Source organism: Plecotus auritus, assembly GCF_963455305.1.
Source record: "Plecotus auritus genome assembly, chromosome: 9".
NCBI classification, from domain to species: Eukaryota; Metazoa; Chordata; class Mammalia; order Chiroptera; family Vespertilionidae; genus Plecotus; species Plecotus auritus.
Genome location: NC_137783.1, coordinates 56,176,009 through 56,195,351, shown reverse-complemented (window position 1 = coordinate 56,195,351; position 19,343 = coordinate 56,176,009). Strand labels below are relative to the sequence as shown.

General features: G+C 42.7%; 1 protein-coding gene across 5 annotated transcripts; it reads right to left on the bottom strand.

Annotated features, from left to right (window-relative positions):
- Positions 1 to 5,074: 5,074 nt before the first annotated feature.
- Positions 5,075 to 19,039, bottom strand: ZNF25 (zinc finger protein 25). 5 transcript variants are annotated; one of them, XM_080642805.1, is made up of 6 exons: positions 18,586 to 19,039; positions 16,512 to 16,626; positions 11,672 to 11,798; positions 11,279 to 11,374; positions 8,507 to 8,567; positions 5,075 to 7,091 (listed from the first exon to the last, which is right to left on the bottom strand). In XM_080642805.1, exons 2-6 carry the CDS (start codon positions 16,524 to 16,526, stop codon positions 6,044 to 6,046), a joined length of 1,347 nt encoding a protein of 448 aa, XP_080498931.1. In that variant the 5' UTR covers positions 16,527 to 16,626; positions 18,586 to 19,039; the 3' UTR covers positions 5,075 to 6,043. The 5 variants fall into 5 exon arrangements, with proteins under 5 accessions (XP_080498931.1, XP_080498933.1, XP_080498932.1 ...); XM_080642807.1 differs by having other exon boundaries at positions 11,672 to 11,824; positions 18,586 to 18,910; XM_080642806.1 differs by lacking the exon at positions 18,586 to 19,039 and adding an exon at positions 18,214 to 18,397.
- Positions 19,040 to 19,343: the final 304 nt, after the last annotated feature.

Below are 19,343 nucleotides of genomic sequence, written 5' to 3'. Positions count from 1 at the left end.
ACAAAGTTATTTAGGATAGCTCCTTCCCCCCTTCTTTTTCATTCAAGTTATGTTATACATTTATTTATTTGTAAAAAAATAGAGTGACTTGTCACAGTCTGCATTCAATTCTTACCCTGTTTGATTTTCTTTTTGTTGGAATAAAGTTAGTTTCTCTCTTGGTGCTGTATAGCTTTGTGGATTTTGATGGATGCATCACCAAAATATCAAGCAAAATAGTTCTATTGTCATAAATATTGCCTGAGTGACCTGTTGTTACTCATTCTATACTTACTCGCCAAGCCCCTGGCATCATTGATCTATTGTCTTTTATATAATTTAACTGTTACAGAATGTCAAATAGATGGAATGATGTAATATGCAGATTCTAGGTTTGACTTCTTTCACTTAGCAAAAGTCATTTAAGATTTATTCATATTGTAGTGTGAGGCATTAGTTCATTCCTTCTTATTACTGAACTAGAGGCCTGGTGCACCAAATTAGTGCACAGGGTGGGGGCGTGGGAGTGGGGGTTGTCCCTCAGCCCAGCCTGTGCCCTCTCACAATCTGGGACCCCTTGGGTAGGGTCCCTAGGCCTGGCCAGTGATCAGGGCCTATCAGGGCTTTCCTTCCCCCGGCTGCCAGCAGCTGGCCCTGCTCCCACCGCTGCCACCGCTTGTCATCTCTGCGGTGCTGCCCTGCCTCTCCCCTGCCACAAATTGCCTCCCTCTGTGGGCGACAGGCGTGGGGTGCGATGGCTTGGCTGGCCTGGGGAAGGAATACCTGCCACAGCATCGCTGGCCAATGGCCTGGGCCTCCCTCTGTGGGGCAAGGTCGTTCTGCTGTTGAGTTGTTTGGTTGATTTTCATATTACACTTTTATTATTATAGCTAGTATTCCATTTATAGGTGCTCCACAATTTGTTTATCCTGTCACCTGATTTGGTGGTTATGGATAAAGATACTGTAAACATTTGTGTTCAAGCTTTTGTGTGAACATAGGTTTTTAGTTCGCTTGAGTTGATACATTGGAGTGGGTAAGTGTATGTTTACATTTATAAGATATTGTAATACTGTTTTCCAAAGTGTATTATTTTGCCTTCCCACCAGCAATAAAAGAGAGATCCTGTTTCTCAACATCCACAGCAGTTTATATATTCAGTGTTTGTTTTATTTTTTCCATTCTAATAGGAGTAGAAAGACCTTGTGGTGTTTTTAATTTGCATTTCCCTATTTTGCTGATGGAAGTGGGGTTCTTTCACCAGATCCCAAGGAAGACATTCCAGGGACCCATGTACGGGAGTTTGTGGCATGGTAAGATTTATTTTGGGGGGAAATAGAAGGCTGTCGCCAGGTTCCCAGTGTCTCATCTCCATCTGTACCCCTGTGGGAAAAGTCCACCCTTGTCTTCATCAAGCCCAGAACGAAGACCAGTGTTCAGAGATGCTGTGCCATATTAAACCTTAGTACTTTGTAACCTGTGTGGTCTGACATGGGCCCCAGGTGGCTGCTAGGCCCACATAGCTGCTATGAAACAGTGATTTTCAACTGGTGTGCTGCAAGAATTTTTAAAACATGCAATAATACCTGACTCTTTAGTTATTTACATTTAAATAAATATAAATATCAATAATTGTTTTAGGTCAGGTTCTCCATTGTTTTAAATGTAAGTGAAACCAAGAAAGATGAGAAGGCCACAACCTTGGAAGGATTGCTCCCCCCACCCCCAAAGTATGACAAGAAGAGGAGGGCAAAAGGACAGAGGTTCAAGCCCAGGTGTTATTGGAGGGGAGCGTGCCTCATCTGCAGTTGCTGGGAGTGGAATTCTTGTGTTATCCTGAGAAAAGGAATTTTCTGAGATTCTCATGGGAGGATGCAATATGGTTGAAAGTTTATTTTCATGGAATTACACCCCTGGTCTTCCAAAGTCCCACTTCCTTTAATCCAATCATAGAAGAAGTATAGATGGGGTTTCAGTAGGGCTAAAATCAGAGCCAGTGTCCAGAATTTCCTTTCCATGTTGGAGCCAGGACCAGTCCGGCATCAGGCTAGTTACAGTTCATTAGTCCATTGCATGGAGGGGTCCCTATGGCTGTGGGCCATATGGGTAAATACCAGCAGGCCAAGAGCAAGCCAGTAGCACATGAACAATAAGAGTCCCAAGAGCACAAGAGAGCAAACTTTGTTTAGGGGATTATGTATCCCCAAACTTCCATGTGCCTGCAGTGGCCATGCCCATTCTGGCTAGTGACCTCAGTTTCCAGGTGTGACTGACAGCGTCTTCCCTAGTTTCTCCAACTTTACTGTGCATGCATCTTTCTCCTCTTTGTTGGATTCCTGGGGAGTGTGAAACTGCAGCTTTCTGGCTAAGTTGCCCAAATAACATGCATTGTGATAAAGCCAATTTATTAAAAAATTAAAGCACGCAAGTTTATTAAAGAAGCAAGGCAAGCAAATCTATCATTGGCATAATACGCTGCTGCGCTCTCTGCTAATACATTTTTATTGATTTCAGAGATGAAGGAAGAGGGAGAGAAAGAGAGAAACATCAATGATGAGAATCATTGATTGGCTGCCTCCTGCACACCCCCTATTGGGGATCAAGCCCCCAACCCAGGCATGTGTCCTGACAGAGAATTGAATCATGACCTCCTGGTTTATAGGTCTACACTCAACCACTGAGCGACACTGGCTGGGCCAGGCTTTATTCTTTTTTGTTGTTAATCCTCATCCAAGGATATTTTTCCATTGATTTTTTAGAGAGAGTGGCAGGGAGAGGGAGAAACAGAGAGAAACATTGATGTGAAAGAGATTGGTTGCCTCACACACCAGTCCCAACTGGGGGTGAGGGGTAGGGGTGGAGGGGCTGGGCATGGAGCTTGCAACCAAGGTGCGTGACCTTGACAGGAATTGAACCCTTGACCCTTCAGTCCTTGGGCCAATGCTCTATTCAGTGAGCCAAACCAGATAGGGCGAGCCAGGCTTTATTCTTAATAGATTTTCTAGTTATTGGATTGTCCTTGGAAAGTACTAATTAAATTTTATTTGTTGTTAATCCTCACTTGAGGCTATTTTCTATTGATTTTTAGAGAGAGTGGAAGGGAGGGGAAAAGACAGAGAGAGAGAAACATCAATATGAAAGAGACATGTCGATTGGTTGCCTCCCACAGGAGGCCCGACCAGAGCCGCGTATCAAGCATGCCCCACACTGGAGATGGAGCCCACAATCCTGGCATGTGCCCTTGACCAGAATTGAACCCGGGATCCTTCAGTCCACAGTACAATGCTCTATCCACTGAGCCAAACTGGCTAGGGCAGTTCTAATTAATTTTTATTTAGTTGTTGATTGAGAAGCCTGAGAAAGTTAGAAATGTATTTGCTCTCACAGCAGGTTGAAATAAAGAGCAATTCTAAAGGCATTAAGGTTCCTCTGAAAACTCTATCAAGATGGAATGCGCGTCAGAGCTGAGTATAATATTGGTAACTATTTTACCATGGAATATCAAAGTTATATATACTTTATTCTTAAGATACAAGCAATCACTAAATATCATCACATTAGGTGATCATTAGTGTTAAACAGACAAATCAGAATGAAGCATGCTTAAAAAGTTGAACCTCATTGAAAGTCATCACTAAAAAGGGAAAGTAAGGTGGCAGGATTTAGATTGGAGCAGCATTTGAAAGTATATGAAGTATGGGCAATAAATTAGTTTTATTAGTAACATAGTACTAGTAAATTACTAGTAATGTAGCTGGTGGAGTTGTGTATTGTGACTTTTTTGTGTTATTAGGTTACATTAGTTAAGTATGACATAAAGATGGTATTTTATCATGAGAGTGAAAACCTATAAAATGATACAGGGAAAACTTGCTATTGACTTGGAAAATTAATAATGTGGACAGGGACCCATTAACAATTTAATTTTATTTAGATACTGTTTATTTTGTATATTTACTGCTACATTCCATCAGGAAATTTCTTGATATTATGAAAAATCATCAAGTAAAATGCATTTATTTGAAAAAATTCTAATGTTTAGTCTTTTCGCATGGAAATACTAGTATACTACACAAAATATACAGCACAAAACTACCCCACCACAAATTGCTGTATGCAACATTTCTGAAACACATACCGAATATAAAAGTGCCTTTACATTGGTTGTAGTGTTTTTAGCTCTAAGGAACAGAAAAAGGTAACTTTGTAAAGTGTCAGTTAGGAACTGTCTTAGGCTCTATGGGCCATAAGGTCTATGCTGGGACTACTCAGCTCTGCTCTTGGAACATGAAAGAAGCCACAGGTAAAGCAGAAATGAACCGTTTTTGTATCGGTGTTCTAATAAAACTTCATTAAAGGGATACTGAAATTTGAATATCTCATAACTTTCACATCACAAAACATTCTTTATTTTTTTCAGCTATTTAGAAATGTAAAGCCATTCTTAATTTGCCAGCTGCAAAAATGGGCGTGGGCCAGCTCTAAGTCACTTCTGGGAAAATGAACAAACAAACCAAATGGCACTCCAGCAATCAAGTTTGGGATGAATATTGGCAGCCAATCCTTTTCTTCAGCATAATTCAAAAAAGACAAATTACAATGATGATAATATCTAACATATAGCTATGTTTCCATCTCATAAACTAGTCTAAGTTCATTAAAATAACTCATTTATCCCCAAAGCAATCCTAACATATTATCATTTCTCCTATAAAAGTAACTGAGGCATCGAGAGGTTGTGTGGCCTGCCTCATGCTGGAATTTGAGCCTATGCCATGTCGCTTCTGACAGAAATAAACAGGCAGCACAGCACATTTAGGACCCCTACAAAATACAAAACAGATAGCGCTGCACCCTGCTAAAACATCAACAGTAAGACAGATAACCATTTCTTACCTAGCATTATTTGTGGTTACTGTGTAGAGTTTATCAGCTGTTTAAAAAAATAAACTTGGGCTTTTCCTATAAATGTGTCCCTAATGTAAAATGTAGCTGACAGTTGAAAATTTTACAAAAACATTTTTAACTTCTTTCTGAAGGACTAGTTAGAAACAACATACATATTCATTTAAAAATGACAGAATACATTACAAGATGCATTATAATTAAAAAATATATTATACTTAAATACACATTGACAGGAGTCACTGCTGAAACTTAATGTGGAATATTTTCATGTACATAAAAGCTACTGAACTAAAGTGACATATTTCCCTATGTACAAGTATGGGTTCCACACGCACATCAAACACCCACAGGCTGTGTTTTGTAGCGCACTCACACACATAAGTCCCACATACTACAGGACTCTACGTGTGTTTAATGATGTTGCCTGATTATTCAATTTATTTGTACTTTTCAAAACCTTAATATATCTAGACAGTTGTAGTTTTCTAAAAAACAAACACACACACACACACACACACACACACACACACACACACACACCTTACAGTTAAATCTCTGTGACATGACTTCTGGTATCACTATTTCCCTCCGTATAGATTCTCTTTGAATTTTCTTGTAAAGCTTTCATATATTTAAAGGTTCTATCCCAGTATCAATAATCTGACATTTGCTGAAACATCACTTCTGATAGAAGTTTCTGTATCTGTTCCCATATTTGCAGTCATTCCCTCTGTGTTCTGAGTCTAACTGGGGTAAAAAGACTTCTGAATGATCAGGATACTGACAGGAGTCTCTCACGTGAGCTTTTGGATGTCTAGTGATGGCTGCCCTGACAGAAAATTTCCTGACATTCATTTTACTTACAGGACTTCTCGCCTGTGTGATTCCTATGTTGTACAATAAAGTCTGACTTCTCAAAGGTTTCCTCATGTTTCATGATTTGCAGTGTTTCTGCCATCTATGTTGTCTAATATTTAGTCAACTCTGACATATGGCAAAAATTTCACTCGTAGAATCTCTCTGTATTTCCTGTCTGTGAAGGATTGTGGCTAAAGTTCCCCATATTGATGGTATGCCTAAAGTTTTTGTCTTGTGTAAATTATCTCATTATTCTGAATGTTGCATTCAGACAAAAGTTCCCAGTTCATACTATTTATTAGCTCTTTCTCACTCTGTGTATCTTTTGATGTGCAGTGAGTTCTGACTTCTGGATAAAAGATTTCTTACAATCTTGACATTCATAGGGTTTCTCCCCTGTGTGTTTTCTCTGGTGTATGATAAAATGTGACTTCTGAGAGAATAATTTCCCACATTCCTTACATTCATAAGGTTTCTCTCCAGTGTGAGTTCTTTGATGTAACCGCAAGACTGAATTCACAGAGAAAGATTTACCACATTCATGACATTTGTAGGGCTTCTCCCCAGTGTGTTTTCTTTGATGTTTAGTAAGGTCAGATTTATAGTAAAAGTGTTTTCCACATTTATTACACTCAAAGGGTTTCTCTCCTGTGTGAGTTCGCTGATGTACTGTGAGGGCTGACTTCTGGTAGAAGCATTTCCCACATTCAGTACATTTATAGGGTTTCTCCCCAGTGTGAGTTCTCTGATGAGTTTTGAGGTGTGAGTTTCTAGAGAAGAATTTCCCACATTCCTTACATTTATAAGGTTTTTCCCCTGTGTGTGTTCTTTGATGTACTGTAAGGTGTGATTTCTGGGAAAAGTATTTCCCACATTCCTTACATTCAAATGGTTTCTCCCCCGTGTGTGTTTTCTGGTGTACCATTAGGTATGCCTTAACATAGAAGAACTTCCCACATTCAGTACATTCATAGGGTTTCTCTCCTGTGTGTGTTTTCTTATGTTCTGTGAGGTGTGGCTTCTGGTAGAAGGACTTCCCACACTGATCACATTCGTAGGGTTTCTCCCCTGCATGAGTTCTCAAATGTCTACTGAGAGATGACAGGTGGTAGAAAGTTTTCTTACATTCTTGACATTCATAAGCTTTCTCTCTAGTGTGAGTCTTCTCATGTCTTGTGAGGTCTCCATTCCTAGGGACAGATTTCCCACCTTCACTGGGTTTGTCCTTTGAATGAGTATTCTGATGTACTGTAAGGATAGACTTCTGGTAGAAGGACTTCCCACATTCATTGCATGTATAGGTTTTCTCTTTGGTATGAGTCTTCTGATTTGTGGGTTCTCCAGTCCTAGAGAAAAAATTTCAAATTCATTAATGTATAAGGCTTTTTTATTTGTCTGCTGTGTGTATTTTATAGCTGTGTGGTAGGCAGTTAGATAGCCATGAACAGAGCAAGGACAATGGGCCAGGGACAGAAGGTCACCAGGGCAGAAAGCCTCAGTTTCCCATCAATGGGAAAAACTGGGAAAAGACGTACCTCACCCACAGTGTAACCTTTCCTTCCCTAGCATATCACTCCCTACTCATGTGATTTAAACCTCTTGACCTTTCATTTCTGGTTGTACAATCTGGATGTTCTCCAGACCTTTCATATCACTTGTCATGTGATTTGGACCCTCCCCTGACCTTTCCTCTCTTAGCATGTTGCTAGTCTTGGGATAGATCCCCTTAGAGAAGGAACAAGGGGCCAAAGAGTGGCCTCATGCAACTCCCATGTGGGCCCTTGCATGATCACTCCCTTAAGCATCAATCCCTAGGGATAACATCTAGCCTCAGTTGTGTTTTAGCCTGAGGCCCAGAAAAGCAGCATAACCAGACAAATAATGCTATGGCTGACCTCAGGACCTGCAATGACTAATGACCCCCTGCCTTCGTGCCAACCAGTCAGTAGAAACTATGACACACCTGGAAAGCTGATGAATATTCTATTGGGATCCTCCCCCTGAGACCTCCAGATAAATACCCTCAAGATGGATGACCCAGGGTGGCTCCTCCTCTTGGGAGCACACCCAAGCCTTTTTCCTTGCCCTCTTCTTCCCACCAGGTGCATTACTTTTACATTTCTCTCCTAAGCTCCAAGGGCCCTTGTTTTGCTCCTGTAACATGTTTAATTTGTTTCCTGAACCCATTTATTCCTCAGCTCACTTCTACCTCTGTGACTTTCTAGATACACTTTCTCTTACAGTTGGAGTCTTGGATCTGAATTCTTTCTTAGCCAGAACTCAAGTACCGAGGTTGCTGAACCAAGGTCTGGTCTGACTTCACCAGTCTAACACCTGGTGCCATTCTTGCCACCAACATAAGAACCAATATCTATGAAATTCCCCATATTAATTAGATTCATAGGATTTCTCCACTGTGAATGCTCTCTGACATACACTGTGGTTTACTGTTTGGTAGAAGAACCTTCACTTGCATTATATTCATAGGATCTCTCTACTTAACTCTACCCTGTATAATAAAGCCTGCCTGATTGTGTAACTCTGAAGAATCAGAAGACTGCTTCAATAATTGAGCTCCCTGATCTTGAATAAGGTCTCCATTATGAAAAAGGGCTTTCTCGTTTGCATTATGTTCTTTGCAATTTGCTCCAGTGTTAGTTTTCTCACATGTAGTATTAACTGTACGCTCCCACTTCCAGTACCCTCATCTAGACACTTTCTTACAAAACTTCTAATTTTAAAACTGAATTCTTGAACTTGCCTTGACTTTTCAGCTTGGCTTTCCTGGTGTCTTGCTTCTGAGTCGTGAATCTTCCATATGTCTACAAAGGAATCCAATATTTAATACCATATAAATCTTAAACAATAGTATGGTCATAGGGTTGGGTTGATTCTTAGGCTTCAAGTCAATCTCTGCAAATGAAGGAACTCTCAAATGCAAACTTCCTCTATTTCATTGGTTTAGAAAAAATAATAAACACTAAAAACTGCTATAGCAGAAAGGGGAAGGAATGTGGTTATAAACCCAAGTACCACTGACACTTTACAAATAATGAACTTAAAAACTTGGAGGATGCCCTAGCCCTGTGGTCGGCAAACTGCTGCTTGCGAGCCACATGCGGCTCTTTGGCCCCTTGAGTGTGGCTCTTCCACAAAATACCACGGCCTGGGCGAGTCTATTTTGAAGAAGTGGCATTAGAAGAAGTTTAAGTTTAAAAAATTTGGCTCTCAAAAGAAATTTCAATTTCAGTTGTACTGTTGATATTTGGCTCTGTTGACTAATGAGTTTGCCAACCACTGCCCTAGCCGATTTGGCTCAGTGGATAGAGTGTCAGCCTGCAGACGAAAGGGTCCCCAGTTCGATTCTGTTCAAGGGCACGTATCTCAGTTGCAGGCTCCTCCCAGCCTAGTCAGGGTTCATGCAGGAGGCAACCAATTGATGTTATTTCTCTCACATCAATATTTCTTTCTGTCTTTCACTCCTCTTCCACTCTCTCTAAAAAATCAATGGAAAAATATCCTCGAGTGAGGATTAAAAAAAACCAAAACCTTGGAGGAGAAAGTTAAGACCAAAAAAAAAAAAGAAAGAAAGAAAGAACAGGGAGAGAGAACAAAAAATATTTAAAGTATTACTGAGCAGGAATGTGAGATTCACAGAGAATGCTGTGAGCCCATTAAGGACAAGTAATAGTAAGTAGGGTGCTGAAAATCAGTACACAACTATGTTCACTGAAAATATCAGGGCAAAGATTAAATTGGATGAAGGAGCTAAAGTACATGGGTTATTTTATCTGCTCACACCTAGTCTATTGTGTTAGGATTCCTAGTAGTTAGCAGACTATAAACTTCTACTTTATTTCCTCTTTACCCATACACAACAATCTAGATGTCAACACTAAAGTGACTTGTTCAGAACATCAATTTCCTCGTGTTCAGAGGAACAGTCCTATAGCTTAGACTTAATTTTCACTAGGACAGAGGACCCAGGAATGTATATGTCCAAAAGGAAAGATTTTTTAAAAGCAGAGCATATGCCATGCATATAGCAGGAACAATTCCCAGTTATAGCACCAGAAGTGTTCAACCCTGACCACTAAATACTGCATCTCCAAAGCAATATTACCTATGACTCAACAATGGTCTTATTCTACTTTCATATCTTAGCTCTCACATCTCTGCTCCAATTTACTGCATTGTCTTTAGATTAATTGTTCAACACCATTCTAGAACACTTACTGATCTTCATATTTATTCATGTTTAAATGCTTAACAGAAAGTCAAAGATTATGAGCAGAGGCTTGTGGTTGGGAGTTTATGGCATTTGTAGGGGAAACATAAAAGTTATTTGACAGGGACTTTGCAAGGTTAACTTGGATACACATGAAATAGGATTCTATTTATGAAAGATACTTCAGAGAGTAAATGAAGTAACGATTAGCATGTGTTTGGGGAGTCACAGGAGAAACAAGATGTAGTAGGCCAGAAAGGGCTAGACTAGTTCCTGACAGAATATTAATTTAACTGTGTTTTGTAATTGTGAGTCAGTGTAAGTTTACCATGATAGACTAGCAACAATATAAGTTTGCAGCATTACACAATTATTATGAGGATTTAAATTAAAAATTAGCTTTTAACACTGATAAGGAATTTAGATCAGTGGATCTATCCTATAGGATGGTAAAATATGGTACCAAAATACAAATAAAATAAAGGTGCTGGAGACATCAATTTTAGGAGTTCTCAGCTTAAAAAACAAAGCTTTGATCTAGAAAAGCTAAGCCCTGGCAGAAGTTACTACACAGGGCAGAAGACAGAGTGTGTCTCATATTAACTGAAACTGAATCTTTCAAAAAATATCTAGTGAACAACTAACATACACCAGGCATGGCTTCTGCACATGAGTGCACAAGTCAGAAAGTACATGGAAAATATTTAAGGAAGCAAAGTGAGATTATTTGTTTTTTTTATTTTCTTTATCAGACTGTTATTTTAGGAAGCATAATCAGTTCTTTGGGTAAAAGACAAACACCATCTACATGGAAGTATCATCTTTGAAATAATAAAACTGATGAAAAGCATAATGATTTATAACCTAGTTTCAGGTTTAAAGAGAGAATAGGAAGTTAAAATTGGTGCAGAAACTAATGAAGGCATTTGTTGTTAATAAAAGGAGGGAAATGGCATTTGAAAAAATGTTTAAGCCAGAGTCATAAACACTTTAGGATTGATTATAGCTGCATACTTCGATGGCAGAGAGTAATTGAATTCTAGGGAAAAAAAAGTTTAAGTCAAGGTTAGTGTACAGGAAAGATAGGTAAACATATAAAAATGTTGAACCCGGGGGGGGCGGGATTTCAGTGAAGGGAATGAAAATTGGTGGTGTGATTTATGTTGCTTACATATGCTGATCAAGCGTCCTCATTCATTTCTAGACATCTAGGGCACTTAAAAAAAGATTCCTGAAAAATATTTCAAAAGGCAAAGGCACCAACAACCTCAATATTAATCACCAGGGCTCTGACTTCTCACTCACCAGTGTACTTCTGATGTGGAAACTCGACTTCTAATATCCATGGCTCCTTTCCTTGCTTCAACTTCAAAACTGCATTTGACTTATTCACAAAATAACCTATGAATGGAAAAGATAAAGAAAACAGAACTTGCTTGGAATTTAGGGACTCTGAAGAACCAAAAGTAGTTTTCGGAGCAGAACAATGAAGGTCCTCCCTGGCTTGGTAAGGTTAGATTTTTTTTCAATTGGGAGGGTGGAGACACAAATATTATTTCTGGTACCCAAAATGGACTCATCAACTTTGACCCCTGAAAAAAATTAGTATTATTCAACCCTACAGTTACCTTACATGTTCCACAACTGGGAAAGAAAATGCAAACTACTAGGAGTCACAGAAGGGGGAATTTTTCTCACCCACTGCGACGAGGTGACGGTAGTTCTCCTGCATCACTTCCTTGTACAGGGCCCTCTGACCTTCGTCCAGTAATTGCCACTCCTCCTTGGTGAATTCCACAATGACATCCTTGAATGTTACTGATCCCTGTAACAACATATTTCAGCTCTATTCTGAAGTGATCAGAATAGAGTAGCATTGAAAAGACATTAAACTAGCTCTTAATGTGCTAACTATAGAATTTACCCTGGAAAGTCCGCAGGCCGAAGCTCTATCCCCTGAGCCAACCGACTAGGGCAAGATGTAAATTCTTAACATGCAATATGCACAGCAGGTGCTATGACAGAAGTGTATACAAGATGTAAGATGGTCACAAATAGGGATAGTTGGTTTGTATTTTGTATTATCAAGTTAGATGTTATTAGGTGGTCCAACTGACTATGCAAACTTCAGGAATTAAGAAAACAGAACTGGCAAAGTCAAAGATGCATCAAAAATGGCAAATTTAGGAAACTACAAATAAAAAAGTATAATATGAGAACATAGTGTAGGACCAAAATTAGTTATGTGATAGTCAAGTCAGGTTACAAAACATGAAGTAATTCTGAATTTGTCTTTTGGGACATTAAAATATATTTTGCATACCCACTTAATGTCTTATACATCACATATTTACATCTATTAGTTTGTTTACTAAAGTTGACAAGTTTCCTTTTTTGTCTTTATAAGAAAGAAAAGTATTGCCCTACCGTATTTTGCTCAGTGGGTAGAGCCTCAGTCTGTGGACTGCAGGGTCCCGGGTTTGATTCCAGTCAAGGGCACATGCCCTGATTGTGGGCTCGATCCCCAGTAGGGGTTGCGCACGAGGCAGCTGATCAATGATTCTCTCTCATCATTGATGTTCCTAACTCTCTCTCCCTCTTCCTTCCCCTCTGAAATCAATAAAAACATATCTAAAAAATAAAAAATTAAAGCATGTGCAATTAAAAAAATAAAAATATGAATCAATATTCTGCTATTTCACACTATGTGGACTGTCTCATGCATCTTTGGGATGTTCACTCTTTTGCTTTGTAGATGCAAATACAGATAATGGGGAACCACTGAAGAGACAGATGTAATCACTAGAGTTATGTGGGATTAGTAGTTTAGAATAAAACTAAAATAGAAGAGGCAAATGGCACATCAGAAAGATGGAGTGTTAGAAAATTTAGAGATACAGGTAAGCAATAAACATTTACATTCAAGTAGCAGCACTGGGGGAAAGAAGCATAATGCATCTTTGTAATTAATTGGAAATTAATAACTACTGGGAGAGAGGGGGAGGGTAACTCATATACTAGTAGTGTCTATATGGTTTGGTAATGGCTAGAGCCATAATGCTAATTATTTTCATTCTTGGGTTTTTATTGATAGAATTATTTAAGGCTATACAAATTCCTCTGATAATTACTTTATTTATATTCCATAGACTCTGAAATGTAATATTTAAAAAAATATATTTTAATTGATTTCAGAGATGAAAGGAGTAAGAAAGATAGAAACATCAATGATGAGAAAGAATCATTGATTGGCTGCCTCCTGCACACCCCCAGTGCAATCAAGCCTGCAACCCTGGGCAGGTGCTTTGACCAGGAATTGAACCATGACCTCCTGGTTCATAGGTCAACACTTGACCACTGAGCCATGCCAGTCGGGCTAAATATTTTTTAACGAACTAATAAATAAAATCAAAACTCAATGTTTTCTACAAACTTATAACTTCCTACATATTCTAGCTCCTTTTACCTCTTTGATTTTACCTCTTATCTTGCTTCCCCTAAGTCACTTCTCTCTAGCTTTGATGTCCCAAATACTGTTTCTGAAACATGCCTTGGGGTGTTTATACTTGCTGTTGCTCCTATCTAGAAGGCTCTTCTGCCATATTTCTTCTTGGATCCCTGTTTCATTTAATTCAGAACTTTCCTCAGATATTACCTTTTAGAGTGGGCATTCCCTAACCAACTTACTCCCTGTTCCTCACTTCACTGTAATCCTCTGTCCTCTAAAACTGCTTGAGTTTGCCTCTGAGCACACAAGTCAGAAATACCAATCAAATGTTGATTGATACAATCAATCATTATATAATATACATTATTATATTATACTAATATAATATATTATATAATATATTAATATATATAATTATATATATTAATTCGTGCACATTGAAAGGAACTGTGAGCTGCGAGGCTGCGGTGGGCACAGGGGTGGGTCTTGGCCCATCCTCCATGCCCCCGCCCGGCCCCTCCCACTGCGGCCCTAGTCCCCTGTCTGCCAGCAGCGGATGTGAGTAGGGGGAGGTGGAGAAGCCCTGAGGGGTGAACGAGGCCCGCCGGCAGCCCCCACTCTGCACCCTCAGTGCCTGGGAGTGGCAGCCCTACCCCTGCTGCTGCTGCTGCCGGTCGCTGTCTTTGGGGTGATCAGCGCTGGGCTGGTGCCAGCAGCAGGTGCAAGCACCGGGTGGGATCATAGCATGCGGTGCCAACACCCGCCAAGTTCTGCACGTGCTCCCTAGTGGTCAGTACATGTCATAGCAAGCGGTCAAATTCCCAGTCAAGCACCTGCCTGATGGGACAATTTGCATATTAGGCTTTTATATCCTATCTAATAAAAGAGTAATATGCAATCTGGGCATGGAGGATGGGCCAAGACCCCCCCTTGTTACTCCAACACACAAGATGGCCACCCCCATGTGGTCAAAGATGGCTGCCCCCATGTGGACACAAGATGGCCACCACAAGATGGCCAGCAGGAGAGGGCAGTTGTGGGCGATCAGGCCCGCAGAGAAGGGCAGTTGGGAGGGACCAGGCCTGCAAGGGAGGGAAGTTGGGGGCGATCAGGCGTGCAGGGGAGGGTAGTTAGGGGTGACCAGACCAGCAGAGGAGGGCAGTTGGGGGCGACCAGGCCTGCAGGGGAGGACAGTTGGGCGGGGGGACCCAGGCCTGCAGGAGAGGACAGTTGGGGGGTGGGACCAGGACTGCAGGAGAGGACAGTTGGGGGGGACCAGGTGTGCAGGGGAGGGCAGTTAGGGGTGACTGGGCCAGCAGAGGAGGGCAGTTGGGGGTGACCAGGCCTGCAGGGGAGGACAGTTGGGCAGGGGGACCCAGGGCTGCAGGAGAGGACAGTTGGGGGGGGGACCAGGACTGCAGGAGAGGACAGTTGGGGGGGACCAGGTGTGCAGGGGAGGGCAGTTAGGGGTGACTGGGTCAGCAGAGGAGGGCAGTTGGGGGTGACTGGGCCTGCAGGGGAGGACAGTTGGGGGGACCAGGCCTGAAGGAGAGGACAGTTGGGGGGGACCAGGCCTGCAGGAGAGGACAGTTGGGGGGTACCAGGCCTGCAGGAGAGGACAGTTGGGGGGGACCAGGCCTGCAGGGGAGGGTAGTTGGGGGGACATGGCCTGCAGGGTAGGACAGTTGTGGGGGGAACAGGCTAGCAGGGGAGGGCAGTTGGGGGGGGGACAGGCTAGCAGGGGAGGGCAGTTGGGGGGGACTAGGCCTGCAGGGGAGGGCAGTTGAGGGAGACCAGGCCAGCAGGGGAGGGCAGTTGGTGACAACCAGGTCTGCAGGGGAGGGCAGTTGGTGGCAACCAGGCCTGCAGGGGAGGCAGTTGGGGCAATCAGGTCGGCAGGGGAGGGCATTTAGGGATAATTGGGCAGGCAGGGGAGCAGTTAGGTGTCAATCAGGCTGGCAGGGGAGTGGTTAGGGGGTGATCAGGCTGGCAGGCAAAAGCGGTTGGGGGCAATCAGGCAGGCAGGTAGGCAAGCAGTTGGGAGCCAGCAGTCCTAGATTGTGAGAGGTATGTCCAACTGCCTGTTTAGGCCCGATTCCACCAGGATCGGGCCTAAATGGGCAGTCAAACATCCCTTGAGGGGTCCCAGATTGGAGAGGGTGCAGACTGGGCACCCTCAGGACACACACACACACACACACACACACACACACACACGTGCATGAATTTCGTGCACCGAGCCTCTAGTATATAGATAATGTGATATCTTTTTTATATTATATACTGTATATAATATAAGTGTATAATACCACATTTGTTATTATCCTCACCAATCTCATCAGAAAAGTCTTTAAGTATTAGAAGTTGTCAAGTTCATAGTGAAGGATACAAGTTTTCCAAAATTCTCACTTTCACTTAAAGCTTAAATTTTAACATTGGGAACAAATAGAGACAGTTATTTTTCAGTGACAGGCTCACTTCACTCACTTTTGAGAAAATGTTTGTTAAATACCTGTCTGAATAACCAGCCTGCCTGCCATTTGCTCTTCCAAGGAAAAATAGCATTCCATGAAAAAAGTGGTTAGATGAGCTCACAAATCAAACAGCCCCACAGTGCTTTTTTCCCCTCAAGACAACAACCATCATAGTTCAGGTGCAGCAAAAGTATTTTATGTGAACTTCCTATTTCGTCACACTGAATGTTAAAAAGATGTGTACCCAAGGGTCAAAATTTAATAAAACTAATTTTTATGATTTCATCAAAGATATCCGTAAATAAAGATGAGTACACTGCAGAGGAATGCAATGGTATTGGTGTCACTGTCTTAATTCATGCCAACCAGGTAGCAATCTCTTCACCACTGGTGCAAATATCAACAGCGTAAATTGGATTTTGCATCTTAATAATACATGCTGACCTCACAGATCCCTTGAAAAGGTCTTGGGAACTGCTGTGCTAGTCAAAAAGTATTTTCCCTAAAGGTGATTTTTAACTATTTACCTTTTAAATTTAATAAAAGGACCCTATTTCATAAAACTCATTGCACACACACACAGTGAAACAAAGTAAGGGCTAAGTAAATGACTCACCTGGAATTTGTTCATTTTCGGCTGCTTTGGGGAAAGGATAGAAACTATGCAGCCAGAACAAGGAACGTTGTAAGACAGAAGTCATGAGACTTGATCTTGCATCTCCAGGAATCACCTGTCAGAAGTTTCCAGACAACATTTTAGTAAAAATAAACCTCTGGAAAACATTCCTTGGAACTATGAGAAGAAATAGGAAGGGCCATGATAAAGGAGTACCTATCTGTCCACTGGTGACTCTGAAAAAAATCTTGATAACTTTGGGACATTTTTGAGTGAATTTAAACATTTCTTTCCTATTGACTGTTTTGAAAATTATGTGTCTATTTACCAAATACCACAAAAGAATTGAAAACATAAACATCCAATAATAGATTAGCTAAGCAAGGTGCATAATATATATCCAAAGTATGGACCCCTGTGTTGGTATTACAAATGATGATGAAGATAAATATTTATTGATATGGAAAAGTGTTTAAATTACAGGGCATAATGATTTTTCCTATTACTACTATAAACCCCACAAGTTAAGAAAGTCTTCAAAAGGTCTCAAAAATAAGATGTTTCTTCTCCCTAAATTGCAGATTCTCAAAAATCACTTCTCCAAGAACCTTGTGTTGACAACTATAGCAGACCTGGAGACTTCTGGTCCACGCTAGGCTCTGCTATTAACAAACCTAGTGACTGCTTTATTTTCAATGCTATTATCTTTAACATGAAGGAGAAGTAGATAATTTTGAACAACCCTTCATGTACTGTTCTGATTCTATAAGTCTTGACCCAGTGCCACAAATCCAGACAGTACCATGGAATTCACTGTCCCCTCCAAACTTGGGCTGGGCCTGGGGTAAAATTGAATTAGGCCTTAATGAATCCTGACATGGCCATCTAATGTGTTGACAATGACACACATCTAACTTCTATAATAACAATTTGGTCCCATCACCCCCAAAGAGGCAAAAGGTAACCAGACACCACAATGCTGACATCTTTCCCGTATGCAGCAGGAACCCCTTCCCGTTGGCCTGGTGCTTGGAGGATGCTTCATGAGCCAGATGCACCAGCCAATTGCAGGCAGATGACATCACTTCCATAACATGGAGCATGGATGAAACTGCATTTTCATTTTTTAACAATGTCTGCCTCACTTCCCCTCCTGACGGGGTAGAATTTGCAGCTTCTCCCATAAAACTTAAAAGTCAGAGCTTCAGTTATGGTTTCAACATACATGTTTAACAGTTTTGCGAGAATAGGGACAGGTAGGAGAAAGCAGCTAGCTACAACATTTTGGCACAAGAATTCTGAGGAAGCCTCCACAAGTGCTGGAAATAGAACACTACAAGGTAAGTTAGGTTGTCCTAATCCACTACACGCTAATTATGTTCTGGGACAACTGCTGTGCTCAATGCAAATGTTAGTGTGGGAAACAGCATGAACCACAGAGCAAAACGAGAGAATGTAAAGCCCATCAGCCAAGGCTGGGTAAACAATGGCTCTCTCTGAACCGTTACCGCTCTGATTTATTGAAATGGAGGTGACTGATAGGAATGGAAAGGATGGTTATGAGGATTAAGGTGATTAAATGAGCCAACAATGAAAAGAACAGCACACCCTGTGATAACAAAAGCAGCCCTTCGTTACCGAGTCATCACACTCTAAGTATTGTACCCTATTTAACACAGAAAACAGCCAGAAAGGCTGGTACCATCAATTCACAGACGCGCATCTCAATCGTCTCAAGATGAACTTGCGCGTGGACCGCGGGCGCTGGTCTGGGGCTCGGTCCCCCGCGCGGTGCCGCGGCCCGGGCCGCGATGGCTCTGCATCCCCGTCACGCACACCGCTCCTCCGCGACCCCGGCCTCCCCGCGTCCCGCCGCTCCGGGGGCCGGATGAGGGGACACCCGGCCTCCCCTCCGGCCCGCCGGCTCCCCACGGCGCCCCTCGGAGGTCAGCGCGCAGCTGGGGCGGAGGAGGGGGTGAGGGGCGGCGGCTCCGGTTCTGCGCCCCGCGCGCCCTGCGGAGAGGCGTCCTGCCAGGCCGCCCGGCCTTGACCTCCAGACAGGCCGGGGACGCACCTGGGCACTCCCACCGCCGCGCAGATGCCTGCTGACAGCCGCGCCGGAGCTGGAGTCCGTCGCGGGCGCCACAGAAGATGGCGACGCTTTGCCGAGGGTCCGGGTGCGCAGGAGCCGCCCACGCCCGCGCCCACTCGGGACCCGCGGCCTCCAAGCCTCTGGCGACTCCCTTTCATGTGACGTCAGGAGGCTTGGCTTGCAGCGGCCTGAGCGTTTGCAGCTGCGATGGATTTCTAGGGGCCGGGCCTCCTTCCTGTACTGACTGACAGCTGCTGACAACCGCAGCCGCAGGCGGGGGCTGGCCATCAAAGCACTGCCCTGCGCTGACCATTAGCACTGCCCTACGCTGACCATTAGCACTGACCATTAGCACTGCCCTACGCTGACCATTAGCACTGACCATTAGCACTGCCCTACGCTGACCATTAGCACTGCCCGTGCGCTGACCATTAGCACTGCCCGTGCGCTGACCATTAGCACTGCCCTACGCTGACCATTAGCACTGCCCTACGCTGACCATTAGCACTGACCATTAGCACTGCCCTACGCTGACCATTAGCACTGACCATTAGCACTGCCCTACGCTGACCATTAGCACTGACCATTAGCACTGCCCTACGCTGACCATTAGCACTGCCCGTGCGCTGACCATTAGCACTGCCCGTGCGCTGACCATTAGCACTGCCCTGCGCTGACCATTAGCACTGACCATTAGCACTGCCCTACGCTGACCATTAGCACTGACCATTAGCACTGCC

What these genes read in the sequence shown, in the direction of transcription:
- ZNF25 (XM_080642805.1), bottom strand. An exon ending in TCCACATCAGAAGTACACTG is followed by an intron (nt 8,568 to 11,278) that starts GTGAGTGAGAAG and finishes ATTCCTTTGTAG; the next exon opens with ACATATGGAAGATTCACGAC. An exon ending in AGCCAAGCTGAAAAGTCAAG is followed by an intron (nt 7,092 to 8,506) that starts GCAAGTTCAAGA and finishes TTTTTTCTCTAG; the next exon opens with GACTGGAGAACCCACAAATC.